Source organism: Eriocheir sinensis, chromosome 57 (genome assembly GCF_024679095.1).
Source record: "Eriocheir sinensis breed Jianghai 21 chromosome 57, ASM2467909v1, whole genome shotgun sequence".
NCBI lineage: Eukaryota > Metazoa > Arthropoda > Malacostraca > Decapoda > Varunidae > Eriocheir > Eriocheir sinensis.
In genome coordinates, this window is record NC_066565.1 from 11254979 (window position 1) to 11277023 (window position 22045).

The following is a 22045-nucleotide window of genomic DNA, read 5'->3' on the forward strand; positions in this document are numbered from 1 at the left end:
CAAAGTCTTTCCTTTTTTCATACAGCTTCTTAACAGCTGGCACATTATACAGTTCCTTCGCTAAGGGGGGCAGTTTTATTTTGGAGGTAGTAAAACCTCCAACTCCATCTTGACCTATGTCGAATACTGTCTTGTTAATCTTTACAAAGGGCAGCCCATGGACTATTTCACGGATGTTTGGGTTGTTGGACATTCGTGGAAGGTTCGTGAGCATCACGATCTGTGGGCAGAAGTGTTACGTTTAACGGACAAGTGAACAAAAATCTGATTTAGCCACCATCCGAGGCACACACACATCAGTGGTTCAGCCACACTTCAGTTGAATTTCCTTTAATATGTACGTACTCCACATCCAAGCCAGTACAAGATATGTAGTAAAGTGATAGTGATCACATCTGTTCATTTATTTTTATTTATTTATTTTTTTATTTTATTTTTTTTGCTTGTGTGTTCTGACTGTCTTTATTTTAATGCAAGAAGGAGCAGTGAAGGAGATGTCCAGGAAATGGTTACGTCACGCTAAAACTCATTGGCCCTAAGTTTGCCTGTTTCTTTCACGATCCACAATCTGAATCACTGACCAAGATTTGCTGAAGACACTGCACGCAGTAGAATAGGCATACAGACTCTCTTTAGATATATACATGAAGCAGTTCAGTGATAAAGTGTGCTGGAATAGCTGTAGTGGATCTTCGGGAGAGTCTGGAAGTTTTCCAAGAAGAGGTATATGATCGTATAATTCCTAAGAAATTTAAGAAGTTGGAGAAGGAGAAAAATGATGGGAAAATACGAAATCTCGAGAGAAAAAACTGGAAATCAAGTGAGATCAGACAAGATCTGGGAGGACGCAACAATTACTAAGACTACGATCGTCCGGACAACGTTTACATCACTAGTATGGATGAAAAACCTGGAGGTGAGACACGGGAACAAACCTCAGAGCAAGTCATGACATAAATAAGCTGCTGACCGAGAAGATGTCGCTAACGAACCTGACACTTGAAACAGCTCATTGTGGTGGCAAACGTGTCGACCAGAAACGTCATCCCGTTGTCGCTCGTTTTACCTGCCATCAATCCACGGGGCAATACGCCGGGGGGCGCGCCGGGGGTCTATCAGGGCAAGTATCAATGCAGGCCTCCATCTCATCCTGATTATCTTCAAGAAGGATCTATCCACTTCTTCAGGCCACAAACTCTGTCGGCGTCCGCTTAGCCTTTCCGACACAGAATTGTTTCTTACAGAGATACCCCAATGAGCAAGGTCGGGTTCTGGGAAGCGTGCCCCGTGCCCGTATATCCGGAATTTAACGTTGACGGACTATGCATCTAATATATGTTGAATCAGTCTCACGGAATTGTCGCCGGTTTGACAAAGTCATCTCAGCGATATCCCTTGAATCTGCGAAGGTACTTTTTACCAAAGGCATTAATCCGCCTCTCCAAGTCCCTATTTAGTGTCCATTGTCTCACAGCCATAGAGCAAAACAGGAAGCACAAGCGGTTTGAAGATCCGGATCTTTATCTTTCTACACGAAATCACGTATCAACAACGCCATATACTCGTGCTGAGTGAGTCCATAACACCCTGGGCCACGCAAATCCGCCGTAGGACTTCCTGGCGAGACCCAACATACTCCTGAACCACGCTACCATGGTATTAGAAGTTTTCCAAGATCTTAGTGTCCTCGCTACACGCGCGAACAGAATGTACTGTTTCATCTAGCAAGCCTCCAAACACATGTACCTTGGTCTTGACCCAGGAGACCTGAAGTCCCAAGTGCTTCGCCTTCTCGTGCAGTGCCTGGAAAGCCATCACCCCCCACCCCCGATACACACACTTCACAACACTCAGTTCCAGAATACTGGTCAGTCAACAAACCAACAGGCCTTGAAGAAATACGATGGAGTAGCAGGAGATCCCAGCGTCCCATGCGATTTACTGAGACAAATGCCTTCTTGAGATCGATATAAGCTGCAAACATCCTCTGTCGCAACTCAAGTCGGCGCTCCACCAGTTAGCGAAGCGCTAGGATACGGTCAGTTGTCGACTTACCAGGCGTGAACCCAGACTGCTCAGGTCTCTTCATTTTAGGAAGTGGTTGCGAATCGGCATCAGCAATAGGTGGGCAATCACCTTACTTGTCACACTGAAAAGTTAAATACCACGGTAATTGTTGCAGTCCTGACGGCCCCCGTTTCCTTTCCAGAGAGGAACGACCAGCCCCCACTTCCAGTCAAGAGAAATGATGCCACATTACTATAAGGCAGCCAAGACCGCCTGAACGGATCGTGGCCTAACCATCATCTTTGAGTAGCTGATGCTAGACAGGGAGTAGGCAGAAAGACACCTACCGAAACGGGCGTAAGCCACTCCCGGTGAGGTAAAGATGGGAAGTAAGGAAAAGTGCTTAAGCCCCACAAGGACTCCTCCCATGCCCCCACTTTCCGTTTCTCAATCGTGTCATCAACACAAGAGAGTTGTTCAGCATGCTCTCTAGAGACAGATCCTTTATCTTTTCACACCACACTACATTAACACAAAATACACACCTTTTCCCCAAATGTGACAAATTTAAAATGGCGCATTTAAGCAATGCCTCGGAGTCGCCGCCTGGTGGGGGGTAAGGCATAAATTCCCCCAGGGAGGACTCTACTTTTGGCTGCCGACTTGACCCATCCCCCCTCTGACTCCTTTATGTCTGTTATTAAGATTATTAAGAATGATGTTTTCTATGCACTCTCTGGCCTCGACCCTAAGAGGACTTATGAACCTGATGGAGTGCCTCCTATTGTCCTCAAAAGCTGTGCTTCCGTGCTGACACCCTGCCTGGTCAAACTCTTTCGCCTCTGCCTGTCAACATCTACTTTTCCTTCCTTTTTTTTCTTACAGCAAGGAGACAGCTCAAAGGCACACAAAAAAAGGAAACAATAATAAAAAAGCCCCCTACTCACTGCTCCTAAAAATAATCCAAAGAGGTGGCCGAAAGAGGTATCAATTACGAGAGGAGAGGTGTCCTGATACCCTCATCTTGGAAGAGTTCAAGTCGTAGGGAGGAGGAAATACAGATGAAGGAAGATTGTTCCAGAGTTTACCAGCGTGAGGGATGAAAGAGTGAAGATGCTGGTTAACTCGTGCGTAAGGGATTTGGACAGTAAAGGGATGAGCTTGAGTAGAATATCGTGTGCAGCGGAGCCGCGGGAGGAGGGGAGGCATGCAGTTAGCAAGTTCAAAAGAGCAGTCAGCATGAAAATATCGATAGAAGATAGAGAGAGGCAACATGGCGGCGAAATTTAAGAGGTAGAAGACTATCAGTAAGAGGAGGAGGAGAGCTGATGAGACGAAGAGCCTTAGACTCCACTCTGTCCAAGAGAGCTGTGTGAGTGGAGCCCCCCACACGTGAGATGCATACTCCATACGAGGGAGACGGTGCAGAAAGCCCAGCCTTGAGGAAGCTGATTTAGTAAGAGAAGAGATATGAAGTTTCCAGTTGAAATTTTGAGTTAAGGATAGACCGAGAATGTTTAGTGTTGAAGAAGGTGATAGCTGAGTTTTGCCAAAGAATAGGGGATAGTTGTTTGGAAGATTGTGTCGAGTGGATAGGTGGAGAAACGGTGTTTTTGAGGCGTTGAAGAACACCAGGTTCTTCTTGCCCCAATCGGAAGTAATAGTAATGTGTGAGGCTAAGCGTTCTGTCGGTTCCAGCCTAGAATCATTTAGTTCCTGTTGGGTGGGTCTTCTATTAAAAGAAGTTGAGTAAAGCAGAGTAGAGTCATCGACGTAAGAATGGATAGGACAGTTTGTTTTGGAAAGAAGATCATCAATGAACAATATAAAGAGAGTGGGAGATAAGACAGAACCCTGCGGAACACCACTATTAATAGGTTTAGGGGAAGAACAGTGACCGTCTACCACAGGAAAAATAGAACGGTCGGAGAGGAAACTTGAGATAAAGGTACAGAGAGAAGGATAGAAACCGTAGGAGGGTAGTTTGGAAAGCAAAGATTTATGCCAGACCCTTTCAAAGGCTTTTGATATGTCCAGCCAGTGACATTTCAAGTAATGGACGGTGGCCTCTTTTGATTTTGCGGCGCCCATGTCATTAAGCCGCGAATTTTGGAAAATCAACCACTTTGGTGCGAAATCCCATAACTCCCTTATTTCTGGGGCTACAGAAACGGTTTTGGTATCAATCGACGGCAAAAGGAAAGGGCTATATTTGTTAAAAAGCGACCGGACTCAATAACCGACTGGAAAGGGTAAAAAATCGAATAAAGTCGCAAAAAACGACTGAAAAAACTATTTTTTGAGTTCCCATCCTTAAAACCCACTCATTTTTTGAGAATTTCAAAAAACTAATTTAACACATATTTTAACCCTACCAATGTGCTTTCCAATATGATGCATAACATTTCCCTACTTTCAGTAGGTTCGTCGTAGAGCTCAGAACGTAAACCCTATAGGGAGCGATTTTGACGAACTTCAGACACTTTGTCGTTTTTGTCTAGTGTGGCATTGCTATTGCCTCTAGAAGGCTGTAATTTGGCATGTCGCCCCTCTTGGCAATGTAGTTGGACCAGTTCGAAGGCCTTGCTGATAGCTCCATTCCAAGTTTGTCGTCGAGCCGTCAGAAAATAGCCTGTTTTTCGGCCCTTTTGTCGCATATTTGGACACGTCCTAGTCTTTTGCTTTTAACTTTTTTTTTGTTTATTTAGTACATTCCACTTTTTTTTCTGATTATTAATCTGCATTCATAGAGCTTTAACTTGCCACCAAGCACGCCTTCCAAGCTTCAATGGTTTTTGCTCGAGCTTGACCAGAATTCGCAACGAAAATTTGCCGAATCTGACTCATTTCACGCACCGCGACGAAAACCTTCCTGACGCCACAAAAATTAATATAGCTGCATAAAAAATCATATATGAACACTTCAATATGTTGACTACCTTGTTTTACAGCCATTTTAAGATATCTATATAAAAAGCTACTATTTTTTATATAATCATTTCACTATATAAATCAAACTATATTAAGCCTTATGCATGTTATTTCAATTTTTTTGGTACTCAACCATATTTCTTCCCATTTATGAATGATACATTTAATTTGCTTTATTTTGATTCCATATATATATATATATATATATATATATATATATATATATATATATATATATATATATATATATATATATATATATATATATATATATATATAGAGAGAGAGAGAGAGAGAGAGAGAGAGAGAGAGAGAGAGAGAGAGAGAGAGAGAGAGAGAGAGAGAGAGAGAGAGAGAGAGAGAGAGGCATCCCTACATCATGCCTTGGAGTCCCCACCTGGAGGGGGGGACCACAAATTCACGGAGGGAGGACTCCCCTTCTGGCTGCCGACCCGAGAGGTGTCTTGATAAATCCTCGAACCTCTTTCTTATCAATTTCTGCAACATTCGCGGTCTTCGTTCTAATTTTCATTCTGTGGAACACCATCTCTCTTCCTCTAAACCTCACCTTCTCTTCCTCACCGAGACTTAGGTTTCTGAGGCTACTGACAGCAATCTCTACTCTGTTCCCTCCTACTATCTTTATCCTAAATTTCAATCCAAAGCTGGATGTTGCGCCTATGTGCGCAACGACATCACTTGCTCTCGTGCCCACAACCTTGATTCTTCAGAATTTTCCACCATTTGGCTAAGACTTCATTGTCATTCTATTACTAAATACATCTGTACTGTTTACCTCTCACCTAACTCTACTAACTTTGTAAAATTCTTTGACTATTTGAGCTCTAAAGTGGAGCACATCCTGACCCACTCTCCCTTCGCTGAAATCTCCATCCTAGGAGATTTTAATGTTCACCACCAGCTTTGGCTTTCATCCCCTTTCACTGACCAGCCTGGTGAACAAGCCTACAACTTTCCTCTCCTCAACGATCTAGAGCAGTTGGTCCAGCACCCTACTCGTATTCCCCACCGTCTTGGAGACAGGCCCAACATTCTAGACTTCTTCCTTACCTCAAACCCTTCTGCTTATTCTGTCAAACTGTTCTCTCCGTTGGGCTCCTCCTATACCTTCCTGGTATGCGGGTGAAGTGTTTTCACCTCAGGGAACTAGACGTCCCTCCCCTGCATAGTCTCAGGTCACCCTAGGACAAGGTGTAAAACCTGATCCGTCTAACGTGCCAGGGTCACGGTGAAGCCTCTGGGCAGCAGCAGTGGTGGATTGGACTGCAGGCAGAGGATCTCTTTATGAGACAATGGCTGGAGTTCCAGGGTCCTAGTCAGCTGGACCGTGCCTGATTATTTTGGCCTGCGGTGTAGAGGAGTGTGGCGACCTCTACACTAAAATCCTCCCTGAGAACCAGTTGTCGGTGTGAGCTCCCCGTCCCTCCCCTCTATCGACGGTACTCCCATCCCTATTCTGCATAACAGCTGGTTCTTGTTTTCTCCTGAAAGAAATGTCTTCCGTGGGGCATTTGAGGTTGTACCTCCCGGCTTCTAGGTGGAGTTTCTGAGGGTTTTTCTTATACTCAAGGAATATTTCAGCTTTTTGGTCTCTCAGGAATGGCGTCTGATACTCTCTAGAGTTGGTGGAGAACACCTGGTGACAGGTGCCATTGGCGAGGCCTCGAAAGGGTCGCAGAGTTGGGTTAGACGTTTCGGAAAGTTGGAACGAATTGCTGGTTCCTCTCCTCCTTGACAGCTCTGCTCTGAGTGACTACACCGGCCCCGTTCTATGGGACAAAACTTCGAGGACAATAGCTGAAAAGCGCCAGGTTGTGAAAGTCTCTCTCGTGATAGAGGCTCAGGACAAGCGATTGGTTTTTGAGGTGTTTTCAAGACCCTGTGGGAGCGAACTCCCAGTGTTGGAGGCATCTAACACAGCCATATCTAACTTCCATGCACAATTTTTATACAATTCAATTTATGGTCACAATTTAAGTTATATCGAAAGCGCTTTTAATATTTGCCCAAACTGTTAAATCGCTTAAATTTCTAAAAATGCCTTCGAACCTTAAGTGTGACGTCTGTTCCAGACGATTTGCAGCTCAGTTCTTCCAGCTGAGTAAAACTTGCCGCCTCTGCGTTCAAAGATTACATCTTCAGAAGGCTGTGACTGAATGGAATGTCAAGCATAATGATCTTGAAAAGAAATTCGAAGCCCTTCAGGAATTTGTTTCAAGTAATGTGGCAGTGACTCCACCATCGATGATGGAGAGGCCCTCCACCGAGACTCTGCCCTCTCCAGACGACCCTCCTGCTTCACGGGAGGACGTGTTACCTGCCTCACAGTTTGACTCCCAGCCTGCCTCACAGGCTAACTCCCAGCCTGCATCACAGGCTAACCCCCAGCCTGCATGACAGGCTAACCCCCAGCCTGCCTCACAGGCTAACCCCCAGCCTGCCTCACAGGACAACCGCCAGCCTGCCTCACAGGCTGACCACCAGCCTGCCTCACAGGCTAACCCCCAGCCTGCTTCACAGGCTAACTCCCAGCCTGCCTCACAAGACAACTTCCAGCCTGCTCCACTTAACGCTTAACGACAATATGGTGAAATTCTTCGAAGAAAATAATATGATAAATAATTCGCAACATGGCTTCTGTAGTAAACGTTCGTGTTTAACTAACTTACTTGATTTTTTTCATTATATTTTTGAGGTGTTCGATGAAAGCAGATCAGTAGATATCATATATCTGGATTTTCAAAAGGCATTTGATAAGGTCCCCCACCAACGATTGCTCGGCAAACTATTGGCGCACGGTATCTCGGGTAACATTCACAATTGGCTTGCGGACTGGCTCTCTGAGCGGAAACAGAGAGTAGTTCTAAACGGTGTTACATCTAACTGGCTCGACGTCAGAAGCGGAGTACCTCAAGGATCAGTGCTTGGCCCCATGCTCTTCTTAATTTATGTTAATGATATCGATGATGGGCCCACTTGCAAAGTATCAAAATTTGCTGATGACACAAAAATTGCTTGTAAAGTAACTGCGACACTCGACGAAGAAGCTTTACAATCAGAATTAGATCGACTTTCACGTTGGGCCGATCAATGGCAAATTAAATTTAACGTTGACAAATGTAAAGTGTTGCACGTCGGAAAAAATAACAATCGCGTTCGGTATGTAATGAATGGCCAACAACTTTCTGCAGTAAGTAAAGAAAAGGATCTTGGAATCACTATATCAAGCGATTTAAAGCCCGGTCAGCATTGTTCAGAGGTAGTTAAAACTGTAAACAAATTGTTTGGCTTCACCGGACGAGTCTTTAATAATAAATCGGAAAAAAAATAATATTAAAACTGTATAATTCATTGGTTCGACCCCGTCTAGAGTACTGTGTACAGTTTTGGTCTCCCTACTACAGAAAAAGACATAGAAAAGTTGGAACAGGTTCAACGAAGAGTAACAAAGATGATTCCTAGGTTGAGAAATTTATCATATGAACAAAGGCTTAAAGAAATAAATTTATTCAGTCTATCAAAACGAAGAATGCGAGGCGATCTAATAGAAGTGTTTAAAATGTTTAAATGATTCAGTGATATTAATGCGGAAGATTACTTCACAATTGATCGATCAAATAGAACAAGAAGAAATCACAATTTGAAGATAAGTGGTAAAAGATTCTCGTCGTACGAAGCTAAACACTCCTTCTTCAATCGAGTTGTTAATGTTTGGAACTCTCTTCCCTGTGATGTCGTTGATAGTACAACAGTTACGGCCTTCAAGAATAGATTAGACAAGTATTTTCAATCCAACCAGCAACTAAGATATTACTCATTGTCGTAATAACGTTAAATTCTTTCGAATACTGGTGTCTTTGTCCGCTTTTATCGCCCGGTTAGTGGTAGCAGTAATGGTAGTTCTTTCCTCTTTCCTACATAATTTCCATGCAGTTTTTCCATGCTGCATGGTTCTTTTTCCTTTCCTGCCAGCTTTGGCTGGAGGGATGGGGGGGTGGGGAGGAGCCTTCGCCTTTGCTGTCCTTCATCTTCCACCTTTGATTAGATACTTAGTGTAGCTTGTCACAAACAGAATCGTAAAGACCAGCAGGTCTGCTGTTGTTTGTTTTTCCTTTGTGTTTCTTTGTGATCACAATCTTATTTTTGTATCCTGTCCTATGCTTCAGCTCGGTGGGACGACCTGAGGATGTACTTTTCCCATCTCCCATGGAATGATTACTGCTTCCAGGATGGAGACCCCTCTGTGTTTGCTCAGCTCACCACAGAGCAGATTGTCTCTGGAATGGAGGCATACATTCCACGTACTTTCTCTACTCCTTACGCTAAAAAGCCTTGGTTTCATCACGCTTGTTCTCGTGCTGTCAGTGATAGAGAGGTAGCTCACAAAAGGTACCAGAGCCTTCAAACTAATGCTAACTACGAACTTTACATATCTGCCCGGAATCGTGCCAAATCTTTTCTCCGACTAACCAAAAACTCTTTCATTAATAGAAAATGCCAAAACCTTGCTTCCTCTAACTCTTCCCGTGACTTCTGGCATCTAGACAAAAACATCTTCTCCAACTTCACTTCTACATATTTCCCTCCACTCCTCACTCCTCCTCATCTGTCTCTAAGGCTGAACTCTTCTCTCAAACTTTTTCTAAAAACTCCACTCTGGACGATTCTGGGCATATTCCTCCTACTCGTCCCCCCTCTGACTCTTTTATGCCTGTTATAAAGATTCTTCAAAATGATGTTTTCTTTGGCCTCTCTGGCCTCAATCCTCAGAAGCCTTATGGACCTGATGGAGTGCCTCCTATTGTCCTTAGAAACTGTGCCTCCGTGCAGTCACCCTGCCTGGTCAAACTCTTTCGCCTCTGTCTGTCAACATCTACCTTTCCTTCCTGCTGGAAGTATGCCTTCATACAGCCTGTGTCTAAGAAGGATGACTGTTCAAATCCATCAAACTACCGTCCTATTGCTTTACTTTCTTGTCTATCTAAAGCTTTTGAATCTATCCTTAACCGGAAGATTCAAAAGCACCTTTCCACTTCTGACCTTCTATCTGATCGCCAGTATGGGTTCCGCAAGGGGCGCTCTACTGGTGATCTCCTTGCCTTCCTAACTGACTCTTGGTCAACCTCTCTTAGCCGTTTCGGTGAAACCTTTGTTATTGCGCTGGACATATCAAAAGCTTTTGATAGGGTCTGGTACAAATCTTTGCTTTCCAAACTACCCTCCTACGGTTTCTATCCTTCTCTCTGTACCTATATCTCCAGTTTCCTTTCTGACCGTTCTATTTCTGCTGTGGCAGACGGTCACTGTTCTTTCCCTAAACCTATTAACAGTGGTGTCCCACAGGGTTCTGTCCTATCTCCCACTCTCTCTGTTGTTCATTGATGATCTTCTTTCCAAAACGAACTGTCCTATCCATTCTTACGCCGATGACTCCACTCTGCATTACTCAACTTCTTTTAATATAAGACCCACCCTACAGGAACTTAACGATTCAAGGCTGGAGGCAACAGAACGCTTAGCCTCAGACCTTACTATTATTTCCGATTGGGGCAAGAGGAACCTGGTGTCCTTCAACGCCTCAAAACACACAGTTTCTCCACCTATCTACTCGAAACAATCTTCCAAACAACTATCCCCTATTCTTTCACGACACTCAGCTATCATCTTCCTCAAGACTAAACATCCTCGGTCTATCCCTAAATCAAAATCTCAACTGGAAACTTCATATCTCATCTCTACTCAGCTTCCTCGAGGCTGGGCGTTCTGTACCGTCTCCGCCAGTTCTTCTCCCCTGCACAGTTGCTATCCATTTACAGGGGCCTTGTCCGCCCTCGTATGGAGTACGCATCTCATGTGTGTGTGTGTGGGGGGGGGGGTCCACACACACAGCTCTCCTTGACAGAGTGGAGTTAAAAGCTCTTCGTTTCATCAGCTCTCCTCCTCATACTGATAGTCTTTTACCTCTCAAATTCCGCCTCCATGTTGCCTCTCTTTCTATCTTCTATCGATATTTTCATGCTGACTGCTCTTCTGAACTTGCTAACTGCATGCCTTCCCTCCTCCCGCAGCCCCGTTGCACACGACTTTCTACTCATGCTCATCCCTATACTGTCGAAACCCCTTATGCAAGAGTCAACCTGCATCTTCACTCCTTCATCCCTCACGCTGGTAAACTCTGGAACAATCTTCCTTCATCTGTGTTTCCTCCAGCCTACGACTTGAACTCTTTCAAGAGGAGGGTATCAGGACACCTCTCCTCCCGAAATTGACCTCTCGTTTTGGACACTCCTTTGACCTCTATTCAGGACCAGTGAGAAGCGGGCTTTTTTATATATATTTTTTTTCTTTACGCCCTTGAACTGTCTCCTTAGCTGTAAAAAAAAAAAAAAATATATATATATAAATATATATATATATATATATATATATATATATATATATATATATATATATATATATATATATATATATATATATATATATATATATCAAAAAACAATTTTTTTAAACAAAAAAAAAACTTTTTTTTTTTTTTGGTTTAAACCGTTTTTTTTTTTTTTTTTTATTTTTTTTTTTTTTTTTTTTTTTGTTTTCAGTATTTTTATTCCAGTAATTCTATCCGTATATACATATATGAGTTTGAAAAGGAATTATAGATAGATTTAGAGATGGATTTAGCAGGGTTGGCAAAAACCAATGTTTAAAAAGAAAAATGTTTTTTTTTTTGGTTTAAGCCACATATATTTTTTTTTCAGTATTTTTATTCCAGTAATTCTATCCGTATATACATACAGTATATGAGTTTGAAAAGGAATTATAGACATATTTAGAGATGGATTTAGCAATATATTCATTTGATCTTCATACAGTCTGTAAAAGAGGCAAAATGCAGCTTCTCTAACATGCTTTTTAATTGCAATGTTAAAGAGTAGTAAAACATGAAAGACCTCTTCTAATTTTCCAGTAGCATGCTACAAAAACAGTTGTAAGAGAGAGAGAGAGAGAGAGAGAGAGAGAGAGAGAGAGAGAGAGAGAGAGAGAGAGAGGGGTTGGGGGGCGCTTTCCTGGCTATATCCCGCACCGCATACTGCCGCTGCATCGCGCTCCCCGGAGTTAGGGGCGCTGTTATGATGACTCAGAACAACAATGGCCGCCTTAGCATACACAGACTGTACGTATGTACAATTTACAGTCCACAGACGCCAGTGTCACCATGCAACATGGACAGCATGCATCTAATATCTACTGTGCTAGAACCTAAGTAATACTTATTCTGAGTTATTAATGAGAATAGAGTCACTAGGACTGAAAATCATTAGAATAGTGGTCCTGGCAATTATTCAGGCGACGATTACCATTGCAGCTTCCAGGACAGCGCCCCCCCCCCTTCGGTGATGACTGCATTCACGATGCCCCCCCTACAATACCTAGTTACACTATACCTCGCTGCTACAGTAATACACTACCGGTACACAACACTATCACTTTGCACCTTGCTCCCGACCGCAGCTCGCAGCTCTGAATGACTAGAATCGTGAGTCACTCTTTACCTTCTGGAAATTTAGTTTTATGCCTTACCTAATTTTTGCATAATTTTTGGTATATTCAGGGGTGTTTTTAATATTATTTCATTTATATTCATAATAAGGTGCTGGAAGTCAAACACGTTGACCAGATTCTTTCTAACCCCTCTGCTTACGCTGTCAAACTGTTCTCTCCGTTGGGCTCCTCCGATCACAACCTTATTTCTGCATTCTGTCCTATCGCTCCTGTACACCCTCTGGACCCACCGAAGAGGCGATGCTTCTGGCATTTTGCTTCAGCTCGGTGGGACGACCTGAGGATGTACTTTTCCGATTACCCGTGGAATGATTACTGCTTCCAGGATAGAGACCCCTCTTTGTGTGCCCAGCGCATCACAGAGGTGATTGTCTAAGGAATGGAGGCATACATTCCACGTACTTTCTCTACTCCTCATGCTAAAAAGCCTTGGTTTAATCACGCTTGTTCTCGTGCTGTCAAAGATTGAGAGGCAGCTCACAAAAGGTACCAGAGCCTTCGAACTCCCGCTAACCATGATCTGCCCGGAATCGTGCCAAATCTATTCGCCGACTTACCAAAAACTCCTTCATTGATAGAAAATGCTAAGACCTTGCTTTTTCTAATTCTTCCCGTTACTTCTGACGTCTAGCCAAAAATATCTCCTCCAACCTCACTTCTTCATCTTTTCCTCCTCTCCTTAGTCCTGACGGCAGCACCGCCGTCTCATCTATCTCTGAGGCTGAACCCTTCTCTCAAACTTTCTCAAAAAATTCCACTCTGGATAATTCTGGGCATATTCCTTCTACTCATCCCCCCTCTGACTCCTTTATGCCTGTTATTAAGATTCGTAAGAATGATGTTTTCTATGCCCTCTCTGGCCTCAATCCTCAGAAGGCTTATGGATCTGATAGAATGCCTTCTATTGTCCTTAAAAACTGTGCTTCAGTGCTGACACAACTTTCCTTGGTCAAACTCTTTCGCCTCTGCCTGTCAACATCTACCTTTCCTTCCTGCTGGAAGTATGCCTTCATACAGCCTGTGCCTAAGAAGGATGACTGTTCAAATCCATCAAACTACCGTCCTATAGCTTTGCTTTCTTGTCTATCTAAAGCTTTTGAATTAATCCTTAACCGGAAGAATCAAAAGCACCTTTCCACTTTTGATCTTCTATCTGATCGCCATTATGGGTTCCGTACGGGGCGATCTACTGGTGATCTCCTTGCCTTCCTAACTGACCCTTGGTCATCCTCTCTTAGCCGTTTCGGTAAAATCTTTGCTATTGCTCTTAACATATCAAAAGCCTTTGATAGGGTCTGGCACAAATCTTTGCTTTCCAAACTAAGCTCCTACGATTTCTATCCTTTTCTCTGTACCTTTATCTCAAGTTTCCTCTCTGACCGTTCTATTTCTGCTCTGGTAGACGGCCACTGTTCTTCCCCTAAACCTATCAATAGTGGTGTTCCGCAGGGTTCTGTCCTATCTCCCACTCTCTTTCTATTGTTCATTGATGATCTTCTTTCCAAAACGAACTGTCCTATCCATTCTTACGCCGATGACTCTACTCTGCATTACTCAACTTCTTTTAATAGAAGACCTACCCAAAAGGAACTAAACGATTCCAGGCTGGAGGCGGCAGAACGCTTAGCCTCAGACCTTTATATTATTTCCTATTGGGGCACGAAGAACCTGGTGTCCCTCAACTCCTCAAAAACACAGTTTCTCCACCTATCCACTCGACACAATCTTCCAAACAACTATCCTCTGTTCTTTGGCAACACTCAGCTATCACCTTCTTCAACACTAAACATCCTCGGTCTATCTTTAACTCAAAATCTCAAATGAAAACTTCATATTTCTTTTCTTACTAAATCAGCTTCCTCGAGGCTGGGCGTTCTGTACCGTGTCCGCCAGTTCTTCTCCCCCACACAGCTGCTATCCATTTACAGGGGCCTTGTCCGCCCTCGTATGGAGTATGCATCTCACGTGTGGGGGGGGCTCCACTCACACAGCTATATTGGACAGAGTGGAGTCTAAGGCTCTTCGTCTCATCAGCGCTCCTTCTCTTACTGATAGTATTCTACCTCTTAAATTCCGCCGCAATGTTGCCTCTCTTTCTATCTTCTATCGATACGTTCATGCTGACTGCTCTTTTGAACTTGCTAACTGCATGCTTCCCCCCCTTCCGCGGCCCCGCTGCACGCGACTTTCTACTCAAGCTCATCCCTTTACTGTCCAAATCCCTTATGCAAGAGTTAACCAGCATCTTCACTCTTTCATCCCTAACGCTGTTAAACTTTTGAAAAATCTTCCTTCATCTGTATTTTCTCCTGCCTACGACTTGAACTCTTTCTAGAGGAGGGTATCAGGATACCTCTCCTCCCGAATTGACCTATCTTTCGGCCACTCCTCTAACTCTTTTTAGGAGCAGTGAGTACCGGGCTTTTTTTTCACATTTGTTTCATTTTTTTATGCCTTGAACTGACTCCTCTCCTGTAAAAAAAAGTGGCGGCCCATAGCGAAGTATCAAGGCAATGCTACTCCTCGGGCGTGTGGTAGGGGATGAGCCCGCCGGTCGGCGTGCCGAGCGGGGAAACGGGAGTTCATGGCTGCCCGTAGGAGGAGCCCAGCGAGCAATTCAACAGTCTATAGCTGGCGCAAAGGCCAAGGAGAGTTGCTCGCTCGACGAGTGCTGGCGTTCCACTGACACAGTAGCGGGATTTTTTTCTACACTCTTTTCGTTGCCCCTTGACCCGTTTCCTTTGTTGTAAAAAAAAAATATTCGGGGTGGAACACATCTCCCCTCCTCTAAACATCACCTTCTCTTCCTCACCGAAACACAGTTTTCTGAGGCTACTGATAGCAATCTCTACTCTGTTCCCTCCTACTATCTCTATCCTGAATTTCAATAGAGAGCTGCATCTCTACTTACGCAACGACATCACTTGCTCTTGTGCCCACGACCTTGATACTTTTGAATTTTCCACCATCTGGCTAAGACTTCATTGTCATTCTATTACTAAATACATCTGTACTGTTTATCTCTCACCTAACTCTAATAACTCTGTAAAATTCTTTGGTTACTTGCTGAACTTTAAAGTGGAGCACATCTTGACCCACTCTCTCTTCCCTGAAATCTCCATCCTAGGAGATTTCAATGTTCACCACTAGCTTTGGCTTTCATCCTCCTTCACTGACCAGCCTGATGAATAAGCCTACAACTTTGCAATCTCAACGATCTAGAGCAGTTGGTTCAGCACCATACACTATTTCCGACCGTCTTGGAGACAGCTCCAACATACTAAACCTCTTCCTAATCTCTATCCCTTCTGCTTACTCTGTCAAGCAGTTCTCTCCGTCGGGCTCCTCCGATCACAATCTTATTTTTGTATCCTGTCCTATCGCTCCTGTACAGCCTCTGGACCCACCGAATAGGCGGTGCTTCTGGCATTTTGCTTTCGCTCGGTGGGACGACCTGAGGATGTTTTTTTTCCGATTTCCCGTGGAATGATTACTGCTTCCAGCAGAGAGACCCCTCTGTGTGTGCCCAGCGCATCACAGAAGTAACTGTCTTTGGAATGGAGGCATACATTCCACGTACTTTCTTTACTCCTCATGCTAAAAAGCCTTGGTTTAATCACGCTTGTTCTCGTGGTATCAAAGATAGAGAGGCATTTCACAAAAGGTACCAGAACGTTCTCACTCCTGCTAACCATGATCTGTATATTTCTTCACGGAATCGTGGCAAATCTGTTCTTCGACTTATAAAAGCTCTTTCATCTAATGGAAATATCAAAACCTTGCTTTTTTTGTAATTCTTCCACAGACGTCTGGCACTTAGCTAAAAATATATCCTCCAATTTCATTTCATCTTTCCACATATTCCACGTACCTTCTCTACTCCTCGTGCTAAAAAGCCTTGGTTTAATCACGCTTCTTCTCGTGGTATCAAATATAGAGAGGCAGCTCACAAAAGGAACCGGAGCCTTTGCACTCCTGCTAATCATGATCTGTATATTTCTTCCCGGAATCGTGCCAAATCTATTCTTCGACATACTAAAAGCTCTTTCATCCAGAGGATATTTGAAAACCTTGCTTGTTTTCTAATTCTTCCAGAGACTTCTGGCACTTAGCTAAAAATATCTCCTCCCATTTCACTTCGTCTTTCCCTCCTCTCCTTAACCCTGACGGCTGCACTCCCGTCTCACCTATCTCTAAGGCTGAACTCTTCCCTCAAACTTTCTGTAAAAACTCTACTCTGGACGATTCTGGGAACATTCCTCTTATTCATCCACCCCCCCCTCTGACTCCTTTATGCCTGTTATTAAGATTCTTAATATTGATGTTTTCTATGCCCTCTCTGGTCTCAACTCTCAGAAGGCGTATGGACCTGATGGAATGCCTCCTATTATCCTTAAAAACTGTGCTTTCGTACTCACACCCTGCCTGGTCAAACTCCTTCGCCTCTGCTTATCAACATCTACCTTTCCTTCCTGCTGGAAGTATGCCCTCATACAGCCTGTTCCTAAGAAGGGTGCCCGCTCAAACTCCCTCAAACTACCTTTTGAATCAATCCTTAACCGGAAGCTTCTTTAGCATCTATCCACTCTGACCTTCTTTCTGATGATCAGTACGGGTTCCGCAAGGAGCGTTGTACTGGTGATCTTCTTGCTTTCCTAACAGACTCTGCTGTTGCGTTAGACATATCAAAAGACTTTGATAGGGTCTGGCACAAATCTTTTGTTTCCAAATTACCCTCCTGCGGATTCTATCCTTCTCTCCGTACCTTTATCTCCAGTTTCCTCTCTGACCGATCTATCATTGCTATTCTAGACGGTCACTGTTCTTACCCTAGACCTATCAAAAGTGATGCTCTTCAGGGTTCTGTTCTGTATCCCACTCTCTTTCTGTTGTTCATTGATGATCCTCTTTCCAAAACGAACTGTCATATCCATTCTGACGCCGATGACTCTACTCTGCATTACTCAACTTCATTTGATAGAAGGACAACTCAACAAAAATTAGACGATTCCAGGCTGAAGGCTGAAGAACGCCTACCTTCAGACTTTACTATCATTTCCGATTGGGGCAAGAAGAACCTGGTGTCCTTACACGCCTCTATAACCCAATTTCTTCACCTATCCACTCGACACAATCTTCCAAACACCTATCCTCTATTCTTCGACAACACTCAGCTATCACCTTCTCCTACACTAAACATCCTCCGTCTATCCTTAACTCAAAATCTCAACTGGAAACTTCATATCTCCTCTTTCACTAAGTCATCTTCCTCGAGGTTGGGCGTTCTGTATCGTCTCCGCCAGTTCTTCTCCCCCGCACAGATGCTCTCCATATACAGGGGCCTTGTCCGCCCTCGTGTGGGGTATGCATTACATGTGTGAGGGGGCTCCACTCACACAGCTCTCTTAAACAAAGTAGAAAGTAGAGTCAAAGGCTCTTTGCCTCATCAACTCCCATCCTCACACTGCAAGGCAGTCTTCTACCTCTTAATTTCCGCCGCCATGTTGCCTCTCTTTCTATCTTCTATCGATATTTTCATGCTGACTTCTCTTTTGAAATTGCCTACTCCATGCCTCCTCCCCTTCCGCGGCCCCGCTGCACTCGACTGTCTAATGTTGCTCATCCCTATACTGTCCAAACACCTTATGCAAGAGGTAACCAACATCTTCACTCTTTCATCCCTTACACTGGTAAACTCTGGAACAGCCTTCCTACGTCCGCCTTTCCTCCTGCCTATGACTTGACCTTCTTCAAGAAGAGTGTATCAAGACACCTCCCCACCCAAAATTGACCTCTCTTTTGGCCACTCTTTACTTTTGTCTGTTGTGGGAGCCGTGAGTAGCGGGCCTTTTTCTGCACTCTTTTGTTGCCCTTAAGCCGTCTCCTTTGTTGTAGAAAAAATAAATACCAGGTGCCTTTCCGCGCATCAACTTTTCCAAGGCCTCTCTGACCTCGTCAAGAGAGGGTAGGCTTTCGTCGATGGGTTGATCAGCATCCGTCACCTGCAAACCAGCAACTTGAAGCTGCCCACTCGTAGGGTCCGCCGTGTACATCTGCTCCAACGACCGCTCTCTCCATCCATGTCTGACACGAGGCAGCAATCAGCTGTGCGGATAGCGCTCACCTGGGAGGGAGACTTGGAGCGGAGCTTCTTTAGAATTCGGTAAGTATGCCAGAGGTCATTCGCACTGAAATGAACCTCAACATACTTCTCCTTGTCTCTCCTCAGGAGAGCTTTAGTATTACGCGACAGAACCCTAGATTGGTCTAGATTCCCAACAAATTTGTCAGCGCGACTCTCCTCAATATTATCTAGCGTTACCGCCGAGGCAAAGCCACTCCTAGATCTCGGGCGCTCTCCAATGCACTCCTTGGCTGCTCGAAGAATCTCACGTTAACATGAGAACATAAGAACGCAGGAGTCTACAAGAGGCCGGTAGGCCTGTACTAAGCAGCTCCTTTGACCCTAAGCTCCCGTGTATCTAACCCCACCTAATATCGCTGTCCATGAATTTATCTAGTCTATTTTTGAATGTGACAATTGTATTGGCACTCACCACATGACTGCTAAGCCCATTCCACTCATCCACCACCCGGTTAGTAAACCAATTTTTGCCTATGTCCCTGTTGAATCTGAATTTATCCAGTTTAAACCCATTACTTTGTGTCCTACCCGGTTCTCTTAGCAACAAAACCTTATGAATGTCTCCCTTATTAAAGCCCTTCAACCATTTATAAACCTCGATCATGTCTCCACGCACCCTTCGCCTTTCTAGAGAATGCAAGTTTAACTGTTTGAGTCTTTCCTCGTATGGCAAGTTTCTCAACCCCTGAATCATGGTATCTCACAGTTCTACAGGGTCCTCAAGGGTGTTGATCACATTGAACCGATTTGACACTGCCATTGCTTACTCCTAAGCACATGTCAGGTTTCAGCCTCACGAGATGGAACACAGTATTGTAGCATCTCGAGTTTCTTTTTGACCTGAGATAAGGTTTGAGGGTTGCAACAACACGTCTATGACCTTTTCCAAAGAACTTAGCACTCCTGAAAACCCTGCAGTTCTGGAAGATCCTCCAACGAGTGATTACAAGAATGTGGTCAATCTCCTTAGCTACTCTTCCGGCATTTCTATATCAACTCCAGCGATGGTCTCTGGTACAGTCGGGGTCGTTGTCACTTGAACACCTGAGCTGGGCTCTCTGTTTTCCTAGTCTTTTCAATTTTTTACCAATTCATCGTCCATAGCCACCCCACTCTCCCCGTACCTGCCTTCCCCGCCCCTCCTCGTCCCCGTCTTAACGGCCCAAAAATTTCTCATGATGATAGAGTGAGGTCAGCCCCTAAGGACAGGTCTCTCTCTCTCTCTCTCTCTCTCTCTCTCTCTCTCTCTCTCTCTCTCTCTCTCTCTCTCTCTCTCTCTCTCTCTCTCTCTCTCTCTCTCTCACACACACACACACACACACACACACACACACACACACACACACACTCCCATCCTCCCGCCTAATGAGGGTTCGCACCTCCGCCCACTTCTCCCTCCGCCTCCACCTCATTTGACACTAGTAATCTCCAATATTTTGTGTTTCAATTCTTACAGAAACGTCATTGTACCATAATTTTCCCTGTCCCTCTCACTTATTTCATTTTTACAATCAGTAACAACATATCTGTCAAATGTCTTTATTATCATACAAGGATGAACTTAAATATATGATCTAATACTATTTATTACTAAATCTTAAATCAGTCAATATTTGGTCCATCCTCCTTGTTTATTTATTAACTCTCGGAGGCGTTGGGAGACTGAGGCACCATGATTATATATTTTTTTTTATTGGGTTTCCCTCAATACTTCAAACTCCCTCCTAGCGTGCTGGAAGAGGTTCTCAGCACTGCTTTCCACTTCCGGCTCCCATGCCCATACATTTTCTATAGGATTTAAATCACATGACTTGCTAGGCCTTGGCAAGAGCTCTATGTCGCTCTTTTCTTCGAACCACCTCTTGACTGTCTTGGCTGTGTGGATCGAGCAATTGTCGTGCATGTAAACGATCTTCTCTATATAGGTAAGGAAGTGCGGCGGCACGCACTCAAGGAAGCATTACCTCCTCCAATATTTCAACATACTTCTCCGCTGTAAATCGTCCATCGATGCGCGCGAGCTCTCCGACGCCATGCAAATACTGTATATCCAGCCCCACACGTTGCAAGTTACGTGGCCGCTCCTCCCCACGTGGCTAATGTTGACCTCGTCGTATCTTTTGGAGGAAAAATTTGTAGGGCATTAGTAGGACTAGTGGGAGAATGACCCGCGTTGCTCAGTATACTTAAATGGCTATATTGTAATCAACAAGGAAAACAACTTTTCACTATATTATGTAGAGAATAAAGCTTATGAGCCAATAGTTCGATTACCTTTAAAACATTAAGGAAACAACGTCATAATTCAGTAACGCATATCTCTGAGCTTCATCACTAATGATTATATTATTTGAAAAGCTTGTGTCTTACCGTGTGTTGGGCATCCTCCAGCAGCGCACCCTTCCGTGGTTAGCTGATGAAAAGTGTTTTTCATCAGAAAGTATCACTCTACACCAAAAGTCTAGTTCCCATCAATATATTGACGAGCAAACTCCAAACGTCGTTGCTTGTAGGTGTCTGTCAGGATCTCCTGCCTGGCAGCAACATAGTTATGAAGCCCTGCTTCGTGCAGCCTTCTCCTTATCGTTCTTGGTGAGATTGGTTGGTGTAAGCGGCCTCGAATTTCTGTACTTTTCAGAAACGGATTTTCAGTGAATGCTGCCACTATTCTCCCGTCTTCATCTGCCGTAGTTTTCTTTGCTGCTCCAGGCAACTTGCGTGCTTCAACCTTTCCTTCCTCTTCGTATCTTTTCAGACAAAAATACACCGTAGTTCGGGATATTCCCAACTCTCTTGCTGTAGCAGTTGGCGTAGCACCATGCAAGTGCATCCCAGCGAGTCGATTCCGAATGTCGTTCCTGTCAGCGAACTAACGATTCATGGCGAAGACTTCTATGCAGCTGTAAGGAGAATACAGTAAGGAGCTGTGTGGCTTGTCAAACTGACAAAGACGGAGTGACCTGTGATCACCGCAGGGCCAATTTATTGGAACTGACTGATGACATTTCCAGTAGCACATAAGTGCCTTAAAGCAACGTCACTTGCTGTCAAAATGTATATTTACAGAGTCTTAATCTGGCCAGTTAATCCCATCCCGTAGAGAGAGATAGAGGCAAGGAGCGCGGCCACGCCCATTCGCGCTCCCCTACCACGCTTTCAGAAACATATAGAGGAAGAGAAGGAAAGAAAGACAGAAAGAAAGACAGGCAGAGAAAAGAAAAAAAAGGAGAGAAAGAAAGAAACATAATAAACAAGAGAGATAGAGTAAAAAAAAATAGAAAACAGAGGAGGGAAAAATAAAGAAAAGGATGAGACAAATAAAGAAATAAAGATAATAACACAAAGAAAAAGAAAAGAGAAAAAGGCAGAGAAAGAAAGAGA

At 44.0% G+C, this 22045-nt stretch overlaps 1 protein-coding gene across 1 annotated transcript in view; it reads right to left on the reverse strand.

Moving 5' to 3' along the window:
* Window positions 1-22045, reverse strand: part of LOC126984893 (UDP-glycosyltransferase UGT5-like) — a 36973-nt gene that overhangs the window by 4718 nt on the left and 10210 nt on the right. Inside the window, exon 2 of the mRNA XM_050839192.1 lies at window positions 1-220. This exon is cut by the window's left edge and continues 32 nt beyond it. Within this exon, the coding sequence (XP_050695149.1) occupies window positions 1-220 (220 nt within the window). The remainder of the gene's footprint in view (window positions 221-22045) is intronic.